Raw genomic sequence first — 15,000 nt, 5'->3', positions numbered from 1 at the left:
AACTGTGTTATCACAGTGTAATAACACCTGTACTATTGACACAGTAGTGCATTACACTGTAATAACACTATTACAGCACAAAGCAGTGTTATTACACTGTAATAACAGTGTAGTACTGCAACAGTGGTGTGTAACACAAAACAGTGCACTAACGCCCTCTCCGAAGCGCCCAGAGCTCACCCCCGGTGTGTCTCCGTGTCTCCACAGGGGCTCGCCATGTCCCCGTTCGGCGGTTTGTTCCCCTATCCCTACACGTACATGGCGGCGGCGGCGGCGGCCTCATCGGCCGCGTCCTCGTCGGTGCACCGGCACCCCTTCCTGAACGCCGTGCGCCCCCGACTCAGGTACAGCCCGTACTCGCTGCCCATGACGGTACCGGACAGCACGCTGCTCACCACCGCCGCCGTGCCCCCCGCCGCCGGAGGGGCCGGCGAGCTAAAGGGCGACCTCATGGTGCCGGCGAGCCCCGCATCCGCCGCCGCCGCCATGGCCCTGGATTCCACATCGGAGGTGACCGGGCACTCCCCGAAGGCGGAGAAGGACGCGGCCAACGAGCTGCAGAGCATCCAACGCCTGGTCAGCGGACTGGACACGAGTCAGGACAGGCCGAGGAGCGGGTCCCCCTGAGGAGAACCCCAAAATCCACACCAGACCTCAACCTCCTCCACGACACCTGCTTGTCTTTTCCGTCGTCTCCAAAAAATAATGAAGACTTCAAAAAAAAAAAAAAAACACACACACTCTCTCTCACACACACACACACACACACACACGGACTGTTTTAGTTTCTTAAATGCACTTTGGTAACACACACACACACACACCCACAAACACACACAGCTGACATGTACATATATATTATAAATATATATATTTCCTTTCTGTTAAGTTAATTACAAAACACGTATCCTGTCGTTTGATTACCGTACAAGTATTGGAGCTGAGAGACGAGCGAGCCCGGCGAAGGCGGAGGTGGTTTGGGGGGGTCCTGGGAGAAGCTGCTGCTGTTACAGAAACACCACCTGTGTAATAACGGTGTAATAACAGTGTAATAACGGCGTAATAACAGTGTAATAACGGCGTAACCATCGCGGGTTCTTGTCTTTTTCTCTGGTTTTCGCGCCCGTTGGACCTTCCGTTGTAAAGACTGCTGTAATATTTTGGTTCTGTCGGATTCGATCGGCCAGTTCTGTTTTGCATGCTGACCCCTGAACACACACACACACACATACATACACACGGACGAATGTTCAACGTTATGGAAAAAAAAAACAAACAAACAAAAAAAAACAAAACAGACGACACGCGTGAAGACCATCATGTCGACGTGAAGATACTTCCCAGATTTCCCTTTTAAAAAACAACGTTTTTTTTTCAATTTTCATCTTTAATTCATGACGGCGAGAGAAAAGGATCGACGCGGATTCTAATTAAAAATAAAAAATACAAAAAAAAAAAAAAAAAAGGCAGAGGAGGGATGGTTCAGATTTAGAAAAAAAAATAAAATTTAAAAAAAAAAAAAAGCCGGCAAAGGGAAGCAGAAACTCAATGTAGACGAAAAGAAAAAAAAAGTATTGATTATACTTGTAAATAGTGATATATAAAATATTTATGTATAATTATTTCATATTGTCGCCTGTAAATAAACCGTAGTCTGTTCTAGGATCTGCTCTTAATTTATTGTCGATATACCTGTGTAAGGAAAACAACAAAAAAAAAACAAACAAAAAAAAAAAAAAAAAAATTAAAAACAGTTTGTGGGCTATTATCCTTTTCCGTTGCATTTATAACCCCCACCCAAAACCACCTTCCCAGATATGGACTTCACCACCACCAACACACACCTCCTCTTCCTCCACTATCGTGCCATCGAGCCCCCCAACCCCACACACACACACACACACACACACACACACACACACACTTGTCGTCCCGGTGTGAAGTGCTACTGTTTTGGAGAAACCAATGTTCTGGCGGTGGCGTTGGGTGGAGGTGTCGGGCGGAGAAGCGCGAAGCCCTTTGCAACTTGAACTCTCTTTTTGTTATTAACTGATTATTACTATTGTTATTACTGGTTTAAAGGGGCGGAGGAGGTGTGGTTGACGTGTGCTATAAAAAAAAAAAAAAAAATTAAAAATTCCTTTCTTTTATTCTCTTTTCTTTTGAGAACCCGGTCGTGGAAAAATTAAAAAAAAAAAAAATGTCCTCTTCCTCGCCGTCCTCCTCCTCCTCCTCCTCTTCGTCAGCGCCTCCTGTTGTATCGGATCCATGTTCTAGTTTTACAACGTCGTGTTCTTGAAAAGTTTCAATAAAAAACAAAAAACAAACTATTTTCTTTTTTCCTATTATCATGTGTGTGTGAGTGTGTGTGTGTGTGTGTGTGGACACACACCCCCATCACACACACATCCACAGATTGACATGTAAAGTTAGCATTACACAGCATTATTGGAATTGATGGTATAATACTTATAAAAACAACAACAATAATAATAATAATAATATTTACTAACTTTATTTTAATTTTGAAAACTTTATTTCATCTCTGGAAACTTAATCCAGGCTTTAGAAACTTTGTTTGGATTTTTGAGACGTCAAACTCTCAATTTTGTATGTAAACTTGAGGCCCTTTGTTTAAAATGGAAGCTTTAATTTACTTATTAAAGATAGAAAACTGTAATTACAATCTTAGGTGTTTTATTTAAACTTAATCGTTACATGAAAATGTAAATTTTTGTTTGTTTGTTTTAAAAATCACCTGTATTCGAAAGTGAGTTACTTCAACTCATTTTTAAAATGTAATTGCTTTATTTTAAAAACACTATCTCAAATCCTGAAACTTTTATTACAATGTTAAAAACTTTTTGGGGGGAAAAAAAAACCTCTTAAATCCAGAAACTTAAAAAAAAAAAAACAACGTTATCTTAAATTCAGGAATATTTATTAAAATGTAAAACCGTCATTTAATCCGTTGAAACTATTTAACAAACCTTCATTTAAACGTCACAATCTTTTATTCTAAATTCTATTTAAAAAAAAACAACAACTAGGAAACGATTAGAATCTCACAAACTAAAAAAACCTTAAACCAAAAAAAAAAAAAACAGAAAACTTATTGAAACTTCAATAACCGGAATTTAAACTTGATTTTACCTGCATTTGAATTTTGTTTTAAACGCATTTTAAACTTTTAACAGAAACGCCGACGGACGCGCTTCTTGCAGGACCTGCACCCGCTCCGCCGGATTAACGACGAGATTAGAAGTGTGTGTGTGTGTGTATACGTGTGTGTTTGTGTGTGTAATCCCTGGTCAGGAGTTTATCAGCGGCCTATCTTTATTTGTGTACCGGCGGGTTAATGTGCACCGAAGCCGCCGCCGCCGATTGCTCACCTGGCGCCTTCCCGCCTTCCGCCGGTGCGTCTTCCGGTTTTATTTATCTACTTTTTTTTTTTTTTTTTTTTTTTTTATGACGCGGAGAGGCGACGGCCGGTCTGTCATCCGGGCATTTACGCCGTGACCCCCGGCGGCTACTGACGTCGTAAAGATGGATAAATAAAACCCCGGGGCGTGTGCGTGTGTGCGTGTGTGTGTGTGTGTGTGTTAACGTCGTTTCTAAAACATAAATAAATAAAAGTACAAGAATCGCATTTTCCTCTAACAATTAACAAATTATTATTTATCGTCTGTGAATTGCTTGATTTAAATAAAAATAAAGAAAAAGAAATGATAGAAAAGACCCGGATGTGCGTCACCTTTGACCTCCGGAAAAGGTTAAACACAGGGTTTCTCTTTTTATGTTCTATTTATAGATAACAAATAATAATAATAATAATGATAAAGACGCGGCCGTCTTTGCGCGCCGCCTCGTTCTGCGCCTGCGCACCTGTTGCGGAGCGCATTTGCGTTTACCTGTTGTTCTTTTTTCTGGAATATAATAAAAAATAAAAGCATAAGGAAAGAGTCGGAGAGGCCGTGAAGCTCCAGAGCTGCGGAGAGCTTCTGATCTGACAGGTTGCTCCACCACCACCACCACCCGCAACACACACACGCACACACACACGCACACACACATATATATATCCCTTAGGATTGCATTGGCGCGGGTGCGCTGCGCCATCTAGCGGCGGGAACCTGCACACGACGAGTTCATGATGACAAATGACGAGTTTCTCGATTCGGGCCTCGGAAAATAATCCAGCGTTTCCCGGATTAAAGTGTTGTAATAACGAGGTTATTACACGCTTATTACACGCTTATTACACAGTTATTACACTAACACAGGGGCCGAACGGGAGGGGATTTTACGTGAATCCATCAAGAATGTTTTCTGTCGAACCCCAAACCCGCGGGGACGAGAACATGTGACGACCCCCCGCCCAACAGACACACACACACACACACACACACACACACACACACACACACACACACACACACACACACACACACACAGAAGCCTAATATGGAAAACACACACCGCAACAAACAGCTCATGGAATCACATTCCCCGGGACGTGTCTGTGCACGATCTCTGATGGGAGGTTTTGCTGAGCAGGTAAATGTGTGTGTGTATGTGTGTGTGTGTGTGTGTGTGTGTGTGTGTGTGTGTGTTTCTGTTTTCATCTGCAGCTGCTGGTGCATCTTCTCAGCAAGGATGTGTGTGTATATGAGGAGGGGGCTCGTGCACGTGCACGGCCAGGGAATCATGTTAATGTGTTGTTGAACGTGTGTGTGTGTCTAAATTAGATTGAATTGTGCTCAGATTAACACATGTGTGTGTGTTTGTATGTGTGTCAGCCGGAAAGCCCCATGTGTGTGTATGTGTTTCTGCGTGTATGTGTGTGTGTGTGTGTCAGTTTTAGAATGAATTGTGTTCAGACTAACATGAATGTGTGTGTGTGTGTGAGTGTCAGCAGAAAACTGCTATATGTGTGTATGTGCGTATGTGTGTGTGTGTGTGTGTCAGCAAGAAAGCCCTATCTTCGTAAGTGTGTGTCTGTGTGTGTGTCAGTATTAGAATGAATTGTGTTCAGACTATCATGAGTGTGTGTGTGTCTGTGTGTGTGTGTGTGTGTGTGTGTGTCAGCAGAAAAGCGCTATATGTGTGCGTGTGCGTGTGCGTGTGTCTGGATGCGTGACGAACTCCCCCACCCCCCCCCCCTCGGCTCCAGCTGTCAATCAAACCAAAAGCCCCACCCCCATGTTTCCACGTTATAACAAATTACAATTAAAGATAAATGATTATTTTGATAATGCAAAAAAAAAAAACCGCAATTTAAATTGTTTTTTGTTTAAAAAAAAAAAAAAGGTTTTTGCCGCGGTAGCGATCAGCTGATCCTCCTCAGCTTCTCACTGACCCGCTCCTGTTTTTACACGGTGCAATGGCGCCATCTAGCGTCCAAAGAGCGCAACTGCAGTCGCAGGTCCGTCCGCTGCCTGTACCGTCATTTCCGGACTATTGAGCGCACCTGACCACAAGGCGCATCGGCTAAAGATAAACTAATAAATCTAAATCTGTACAGAAATACATTTCCCGCCCACCAGTGCTGTGAGGGATCCAAAGAAGGTGAGAAGGTGGGTGGGTAGAAGACCCAGGATAGTTCTCTAAGTAAATCCCCGCCAATGCTTTAGGCTACGTGGGGACCAGCGGTTCTTACCGTATTTTCACGACCATAAGGCGCAGTCTCAGTTATGTTTGCCATTACTGTCTTTAACACACACATAAGGCGCACCTGATTATAAGGCGCGGGTTTAATATACAATCCACGCCCACACTTCCCCCTTTGACGTTCTAATGGTGTCCTCTACTACGTCCACCTTACAACAACAACACACACACACACAAGCATACAAGTTTGCGTATTTATAAATAGAGCCGGAGCAAAACTGAGTTTGGTATTCACTTTTTTTTTTTTTTACCGGTAATCATCATCATCAATCAAACTCATCGAAGTCCGCCTTACAAGAACAACACCCACAGGGCGCACTGCACTATAGGGCACGTCGCACATTTTGAAGAAAATCTAAGACTTCTATGTGCGCCTTATAGTCGTGAAAATACGGCAACCTTCTTTGAGGTACTGGACTCTGCCAGTTTCATATGCCCGTTCACTGAACCTTCTTTATTGGATCAAGGATCGGTTTGTTGATGGGTACAAAGCAGAGAACAGGCAGAGCAGCCTTTTTTTTTTTTGCTCAACATCATTAGTATGAAGGGATTAAAATATTAAGAAAGAAATCACACAATGTACCAATACCACAGTCACAAGTTGACTACTGAGCGCGACTCATCGAACCACCGGTGTGGACCATGAAGACCATCTGAAGACTCCACTTATGGAGTTCCCAGTGACAAGTTGGTGGTGAGCCTCAGTTCCAGGCTGTTTAATAGCTGATGAACACCAAGAGATCTGGATGTAGATCCCGGCTCAGGTGGGGAACCTAGGATGCGACAGCTGAGAGCAGACACTGTGGAATCTAATCAACTTGGCAGACTCCACCCCCTCCTTCAAATCCCATATCAGTTCCATCTCCAGGACTTCCTTCTTCCACCTCCAAAGCATCGCCTGTCTTTGTGCCTCCGCCGTAACTTACTAACTTGACTACCGCAGCAACATCTTGTATGGCCGTCCCTCCGTCGGCATCCAAAAACGTTGCTATTTCTAAAACTTGCCCAGAGACCCCATCCTCCAACAGCTCCCCCATCATGTACCCCTCCTTGACAGCCAAAAGGCCATGAAGAACCTTTTCCCCCTCCCACACATCCATTGTCCATCTTGCCAACTTCCATCTCCAACCTCCTTCACCACCAGAACCACGGGGGCACCGAGACTTTGCCGCCGCTGCTTTGCACCCTTGGACTCATTGGCCACCTTACAAGCACCAATGTTGGCCTGTATTTCACCGTAAGGCGTCTTTGTACCAAACAAGTGCTCTATAAATCCAATGTTTACTACTAATTATTATGAATTTGGCAGGTGCCTGGGATGGGAGGACCGTATAGGACATAACAGTGTCGTCAGCATAAAGATAAAATGGTCAATATTGTTAATCTACGGGACCAAAAAGAGTGGCCACAAGGATGGACCCATGAGGTACTACCGGTATTACCGTCATTTTGGGACTATTGAGCGCACCAAAAAAAATAGACATACCGTCATTTCTCAACTATTGAGTGCACCTGAATATGAGCTGAATATAAGCCGCACCGGATTAAAATAACAAAATAAATCTATGTGTACATATATAGGCCCCGTGTTGTAACATGAGATATTTACACAAACTTTTAATTAAATGCATAAAGGTACCATCCGTAAATGCGTTCATGAATTCCCTTTTCCGAACAGTGCCTGGAACACGGCCGATGAAAAAAAACAAAATATCACGACTATTTCAGCGGTCCAATGTGACGAGGCTGAACGTTTTTGCGGCGTGAAGCTCATTAGCCAAAAAAAAAATCCATAAATTTCTACTAATACTACCAGTACTATTACTCCTACTAAAGGACTATTTGATTGATACAAGTTCTGTCCAATGGTATCACAGGACTTGCTAGCTTGCAAGAGTTTTGCTGCACTAAGCACCGTGACCCATGCATCAGAAAAAGGTTAGATGTCAGACTGGCTACCCTGTATGCTAATGGCTAAGTGACAAATTTCAAAGTGAGGATGGACATGTTTTTGTTTTTTTTTATGCAATCTTCCCGCACTACCTTTGCAATCCACATTGCAGCCCCCTGCTGCAGATCATCTTAAAGATGCCAGTCCAGACGCGCTCCCAGTGGAAAGGGACATCGGACGACGGCGTTATATCAAGTAAATACAAACCCACTTGAGAGAAAAAACAAACAAACAATGCACATGGTGGCCACTAGGGGGCGCTATCCGCAACATCCAAACCAAGGCTTCCCGGGGCACAGGGTTTACTTCCTGCGTAATCTCAACGTGGGAAATTGATGAAATCGATAATGTGCTTGAAAATACCAGGTAAGAATGGATGTTTGTCTTTGAGCTGTGAATGATTGTAGGAGTCGATTTGACACATGAATGAGAAGGTGAATGGTTGTGTGTGTGACTGAGTGAATGTCTGTATATAAATGTTTATCATTTTCTATATAATGAACAAATTAGAGTGAATGGTTGTTCGTCTCTATACAACGTGTGAATGAATGAGTGAATGATTGTTTCTCTAGGACGTGTGAATGAGAGAGTGATTGGCTGTATGTCCCTATATGACCTGTGAATGAGTAAATGAATGGTTGTATTTTTCCGTATGTTGAATGAATTAAAGTAAATGGAATATTCTGCTAATTCCAACTTTATCCACACTTTAACAGCAAACAGCCCCTATCTGAACCGTCGCCATCGAGACGCCTCAACTCGCCTTTGCTGTCAAGCTAGGAGTCGGCTAACGATAGCCACGATACCGAAGCGGGATAATCCGAGTGCAAACACACCGAGGCGGGAAGACATTCTGAACAAAAGGAATAGTTTGCCATTAAATCAATGCTTATTAATATTAAAGAAAAGAAAGAAATATAGTTCAACTTGCAAGAAAGAATAAGTTTATTAACATTGTTTTTTAGTCTCTAACAGAAAATATTTAAAGTGCATCCATTTGCCTGAAATTTAAAAAAATGGAATCCTTATTTAAACTGTAAACATTTTTTGATTGACTGAACCATTTGATAGTGAAAAATAAAATTCGATAAATTCAATAAATAATAATAAATTCAAATTGATGAGCAACATTAACTCAGGATATGAATTCCCTTTTTTTTTTAAAATTAAAATGATGACATTAGGATGAATGGCTACAGCAACTTTCCTTTGTCTCATCTTCCCCATCTTTCGCCGTCTTTCTTCTGATCCCTATGAAATATTTCTCCACGGCATCTCTTGAGAGTTTGTTCACTGCACTTAATATCTCCTGATCTGTGCGTTAGCATGCTAAGTGCAAAAACAAAACAAAAACCTACACCATTTAGCAAATACAAACACTGCTAAATGCTCCAATGATAGCTTTGTAGCCTCTGTTTGCACACACTGCGAAGCTCCGAGACGCTTCTTGGTTGCTATGGTAACGGACAGGCCCACCAAGAAGGTTAGACGATGTTTGCGGACGACATTGGGATGTGTAGTGAGAGCGGGTGGAGGAACATCTAGAGAGGTGGAGGTGTGACCTGGACGGAGAGGAATGAAGGTTCGAATTCATGCATGCCAAGGTGAGGAACCCATGAGGAACATGGAGATGCAGAAGGTGGAGTTTAAGCACTGACTGTCAACCGTCCAGAGCGATGGAGAGGGTGGAGAAGGCTAGAGGTGGTGGAGAAAAGTGTCGGGGATGATAAAGATAGAGGTGGGAGCAGCCGTGATGTCTGGTTTGGAGACCCTGAGGAGACAAGAGGTGGAGCTGGAGGCAGCAAAGATGAAGATACTGAGGAAAGAAAGGGGTCCAGCAGAGGGACGGCACATGTGAGATGTTCTGGAGATAACATCAGACTGAGATGGTTTGGACGTGGTGACGGTCTGGATGGGAGGATGCTGACTTTGCAAGAGAAGAAGAAGCATTTCTTGGAGTATGAACTTGTTAAAACGCAAGGGAGTGGACCTTCTTCTTCAAGTCATCGGTCTACACTTGATACGGTATCTCGTCGTTGTTGTTGTTGTCGCCACCCACCATTTTCCTTTTCCGTCTGGACTTAATGGAAAATAGCCTTTTGGCTAACTTTAGTTGCAGAAATGCTAACAAGTTGCTCCAGTCAAATAAACCAAATCAAATTAAGAGAAAAATAACAACAAGGTTCCAGAGGTAAATTAAATATCTGATCAAACTTGGTCAAAATACAGATTCCTACTTTTTCGATAGAACATTTTGAAATTCAATTTCAATTGATAAATTACCAAATTGGACGCATTTTAATCACACTTTAATTTCATTGATGCGCATAGCATAACAGGATAGCATGAGCGCTTGCTTGACGGAAATCACAGTGCCCCAACGGGACATGTTGTAGTTAGCATAAAGGTCGCTAATGCTAACTTTGTACAAGCACATGGATCAGTAATATTTGCCTCATACGAGTGCGTAGGACAGAAAGGCTAGCTATGTGCAAGCACGCAGGTCAGTAACCCCAACTTTATACAGGCACACAGGACGTTGATGTTAGCTTTGTATAAGCATGCGGGTCGATATCGCTAACATTGTATGAGCGTGCAGGTCGATAATGCTAACATTGTATGATCATGCGGGTCGGTGTTGTTAACTTAGTACGAGCATGTAGTTTGCTAATGTTAGCTTTGTATGGGTATGCAGGTTGATAACTGTGTGAGCACACAGGTCAGTAACATTAACTATGTACCATCACACAGGTTGCTAATGTTAGCTTTGTAAAAGCACACAGCTCATTCATGTTAGCTTTGTACCCGTGCATGGGATATTTATGTTAGCTTTGCAAAAAAAAAAAAAAACACAGGACCCTAATGTGAGTGGTGTACGAACATGTAGGTGGCTAAAGTTAGCTTTGCACAAGCACATAGATCCCTAATGTTAGCTGTGTAGGAACATGCAGGTGGCTAATGTTAGCTTTGCACAAGCAAGGAGGTTGCTAACTCTAGCTTATGCATTTTACTTTTAATAAACTATTATATGATGCAATTGTGAAATCAAAGAACTGCAGCAGATAAAATTAAATTTTATTTGAAAAACCCTTTCTAAAAAAGCACTGAGAGGGAAGGTTACTTTAAAAAATATATATATTAAACATCTATTCAAGTCATCCTTGTACTTGGGAAATAAAAAAAAAGCCCAACTTAAATTGTCCACCTGCCACTGCAAATTATAAAAAAAAAAAAAAAACGCAATTTTCCTGAACAATATAAGGTATATATCTGCAAATTAAATAGTTGATTGAAATGTTTATTTCATTTGGTTCATGTGGTTTTTGTAGGTGTTGCGTATCGGCGGTAAAATTTGTGTACATAAAAAATAAAATTTAGAATTAAATACTCATTTATCTGCCAAGGGGTGGAAAGAGCAACATGCCGGACGATATGTCACGTTTTTTTTTCATAGTTTGGCGGGGGGTGCGACTTATACTCTGGAGCGACTTATGTGTGAAGTAATTGAGCTCTCTTGCTCTGATGTGTGTGTGTCTTTAATATAACAGCGATCGTCACACACACACGCCAACCAATCAAAATTCAGCGGGGGCGGGTCATGGCAGAAGTACGTTGTGAAAAAAGAAGCTACCTGCTACTTCTGTACCGATAAAAATTGATCATTTCAACATTCGCGCTAACTTATAAAAACAACTGAGAAGGGCTGAACAAAAATGGCACCGAAAAGAAAATAATATTCTGCAGGTTACAAGCTGGAAGCAGCAGAGAGAAAGTTTGAAGTTAGTGAGAAACTTGTAAGGGACTGGCGAAAAGCCGAGATTATTCTTACTGAAATGAAGAAAATTAAAAAAGCTAATAGCTAAAAGCTAGCTGGCTACGGCTAGAGGAACGACATGGAGAGGCTTGTCAACAGGACAGTTGCGTCTTCACACCCAGGTAGTTGCCAAGGAGATGAATAGAAATGACTTTGCGGGAGGACCTTCCTGGTGTTAAAGCTTCATCCAACGCCATCGCCTCTCTATCAGAGCAAGGACGCCGTCCTGTCGGGGTCCAGAAAGGCTGGAATAATTGGAACTGCAAGTGACGATGACTCTGACGTAGCGACGTACCACTAGAAGAGGAAGCGGCGTATTGTCTATCTTCAGAGTTGGCGGAGTTGTTCAGAAGTGACACCGAAGAAGAAGATTTCGTTGGATTTAGTGATTAAGAGTGACACCAATTGTTCGGTTGTAGCATGTGCTCTATGCTATAGCTATTTGAATGACTCTTACCGTAATATGCTACGTTAGCATAGCCTAGCAGGCACGTTCTCTGTTCGTTGTTTATGCGTCATAAAGGCTATACTTGTTCAGCCTGTTGTTCTCTATTCTATTTTCATTTTAAATTGCCTTTCAAGATTAAATGTCTATTCTTGGTGTTGGATTTTATTAAAAAAATTTCCCCCCCAAAAATGCGACTTATACTCCAGTGCGACTTATATATGTTTTTTCCTTCTTTATTACGCATTTTATGGCTGGTGTGACTTGTACTCCGGAGCGACGTATAGTTCGGAAAATACGGTAATAGAAAATTGCATTGTACCCGGTAGTCTCCATATACAGGATGGAGAATTTAATGAAGCTCCATAACCTTGATGGATACCAGACCTGTTATCTACTTGCCTCCCAACTGCCCCTCCTTTTGTTACAGGAGCTTTTCCTCAAGCACTTGGTTTCCAACGAACCCAACATCTAGAACGCCTGTCAAACTCAAGGCTCGCGGGCCAAATGTGGCCCACCACATCATTTTATGTGGCCATCTTTAAAGGTCTGATTGTCTTAAAATATGTAAGTCAAACGCCTGCATTGACCATAAACTACATTTCCCACCATTCATTCCGATCACAATAGCCGCAAAGTGAAGGCGTCCGGCCAACGTATCCACATCAATGCCATTTTCAACAAGTGGAATTGAGAAACACAAATAATCCCTAAATGTCCAGGAAGAGAAAATTTGATGCAGATGGAAGGCTGTTTCAAGAAAGATGGGAAGGCCAATACATGTTCGTGCTGCGAGGAGAAAAGTCTACGTTGTCTACGTTCACATCAGACATGGAGCAAAGTAAGTTAACGTTAGCCTTCCAGAAAAACAACAAATTGTCCAAGAATGAAAAGCCAAACTACGATGTCAGCAGTTTTCACAAAAGCCGCATCCAAAAACGACAAGCTAGCTTCGTAACAGAGCAACTAGTAAACAACATTTTTTACATCTATGGAAATGCATATGTGACATTTTAGATTTCAATGAGTAATAAATTCAGAGTTATTTAAACATTAAGGAGTAGTTAGATTTATTTCACATGACATGTAGTTACATTTATACTGTAACCGTTACATGTGGCCCTTTGAGGGCAATAAATGCTAATGAGGCACTCAGTGAAAATGAGTTTGACACCCCTGGTCTAGAAGCTTGTCACGTTGGTTCACGTTGTCCATCCTCAAGGAGAACACCAACACTAAGGCAGGGGTGACAAACTCATTCTGGTTCGGGGGCCTAATTTAATGTCAAGGGTGCCGGACCTTTAGAATCATAGTGTAATTGCCTAGAAGCAAAATTAAGCCCAAATTTTTCCTTTGTTTTAAGGTAAAGGAGAACAAGTGAATTATAAAGGTATTTACCATCATTTCCGGACTATTGAGCCCACCTCAATATTAGCTGCACTGGCTAGCTGATTGCTATCTTGAGCGCACCTCAATATTAGCCGCACTGGCTAGCCAAACGCTATCTTGGGCTTCCTCCTGAGCACTAAAGCCGTCAAAATTGTCTTCTTCGGTGTCGGGAGTTTAACAACCTCAGAATTCACGGACATTTTATCGGTCCGATGTGACGAGGATAAATGTTTTAGCGGCGTGAAGCTTGTTAGCCCCCCACCTACCAAAAAAAAACATAAATTAGCCGCATTGTTGTTTAAGCCGTAGTGTTCAAAGCGTGTGAAAAAAGTCGCGGCTTATCATCCTGAATTAACGGTATATGTAATGAACTGTTCCTTTAAAATATACTTGACAAACAACCTGAGACTCTTTCAGAAGAGTAAGTGCAATTTCAACAACACGACTCCTCACTTCTGTCTTCTCAGTTCTCCGTGCACCGTGTTGTACTTTTTGCCATGGCGAGTCTTATAGTGGCACAGAAACTCGCTGCATCCACACTGAGCATACAGGTTTCTTATTAACCTCAACCTACAAATAAGAAGTGGTCAATTTTTCTTAGAAAACCCTACACTCTATGTCCACTACTCTGTTTTTTGACAACGACATCTTACTGATGAGGGTGTCGGGTCCAACGCAAAAAAGCAAGTGCATTTCTAACAATAAGTAAAAATGCTATTTACAGACCCGGAGCTGGATTGCTGCCATCTGCTGTAAGTTGTGAGTCACACAGTTGTTGCCATGTCGCTAACACTTACTAAAACAGTGCAGCCCTTGCAGACAATATAGGAACTGCATTATTATTTTTAAAAAATAGTTCATTTTATGTATTTTTTAAAATTGTAGATTTATTCCACGGGCCGGATCGGACCCCCTGGCGGACCAGTACCGGCTTGCGGGCTGTAGGTTTGACAACCTTTTGAAAAGCCCACACCCAAGAGTCGAGTCTTTTTACTCTACCCACAGATTACTCTGTACTCTGTAAGACTTGTACCCTTGAGACATCTAATGAATATCCAAAGACTCTTCTGCCCTGTCTTTGTCCTTCACCGACTTTCTCAAAGAGGCCTCCAAAAGGGAAGAAAAATTCCACAACATACCATTTGCACTTTATACAATATGCCCCTTGTACTGTCTGACCTGTACACACTGGGTCCTATTTTTCCCAAATTGTAGTACTCCAGATTGGTCCTGTCTGTACTGCATCAACTTGGTACCTTCTGAACCGTATGCACTTGTACTGTCTGCACTGTACATTCTCTCCTGTTTTGCCCCGAATGGATGTATTTCATATTGGCCTTGTCTGTACTGCGCCTTGTACCTTCTGAACCGTATGCACTTGTACTGTCTGTCCTGTACACACTGGGTCCTATTTTTCCCAAATTGTAGTACTCCATATTGGTCCCGTCTGTACTGCGTGGACTTGGTACCTTCTGAACAGTATGCACTTGCACATTCTGTCCTGTACACACTGGGTCCTATTTTTCCCAAATTGTAGTACTCCACATTGGCCCTGTCTGTGCTGCATCTACTTGGTACCTTTTGAACCGTATGCACTGGTGATGTCTGAACTGTACACTCTGTCCTTTTTCCCCCAATGGTTGTACTCCACATTGGCCTTGTTTGTACTGCGCCTTGTACCTTTTGAACCGTATGCACTTGTACTGTCTGTCCTGTACACACTGGGTCCTG

The 15,000-nt window shown here is 42.3% G+C and overlaps 1 protein-coding gene across 2 annotated transcripts in view; it reads left to right on the top strand.

Moving 5' to 3' along the window:
* The window catches only part of tbx3a (T-box transcription factor 3a), a 6,537-nt gene extending 4,993 nt beyond the window's left edge, over window positions 1-1,544 (top strand). For both annotated transcript variants that reach the window (XM_086151841.1, XM_086151840.1), the window contains exon 7: window positions 208-1,544. In XM_086151841.1, the coding sequence (XP_086007967.1) occupies window positions 208-627 (420 nt within the window). In that variant the 3' untranslated portion in view covers window positions 628-1,544. The remainder of the gene's footprint in view (window positions 1-207) is intronic.
* Window positions 1,545-15,000: the final 13,456 nt, after the last annotated feature.

The sequence above is a fragment of the Fistularia commersonii genome, chromosome 9 (genome assembly GCF_037954325.1).
Source record: "Fistularia commersonii isolate RoL2024-O1a breed Wild chromosome 9, RoL_Fcom_v1.0, whole genome shotgun sequence".
Taxonomy (NCBI): domain Eukaryota; kingdom Metazoa; phylum Chordata; class Actinopteri; order Syngnathiformes; family Fistulariidae; genus Fistularia; species Fistularia commersonii.
Note: the sequence above shows the minus strand (reverse complement) of the source record. Positions and strands in the feature narration are given on the sequence as shown.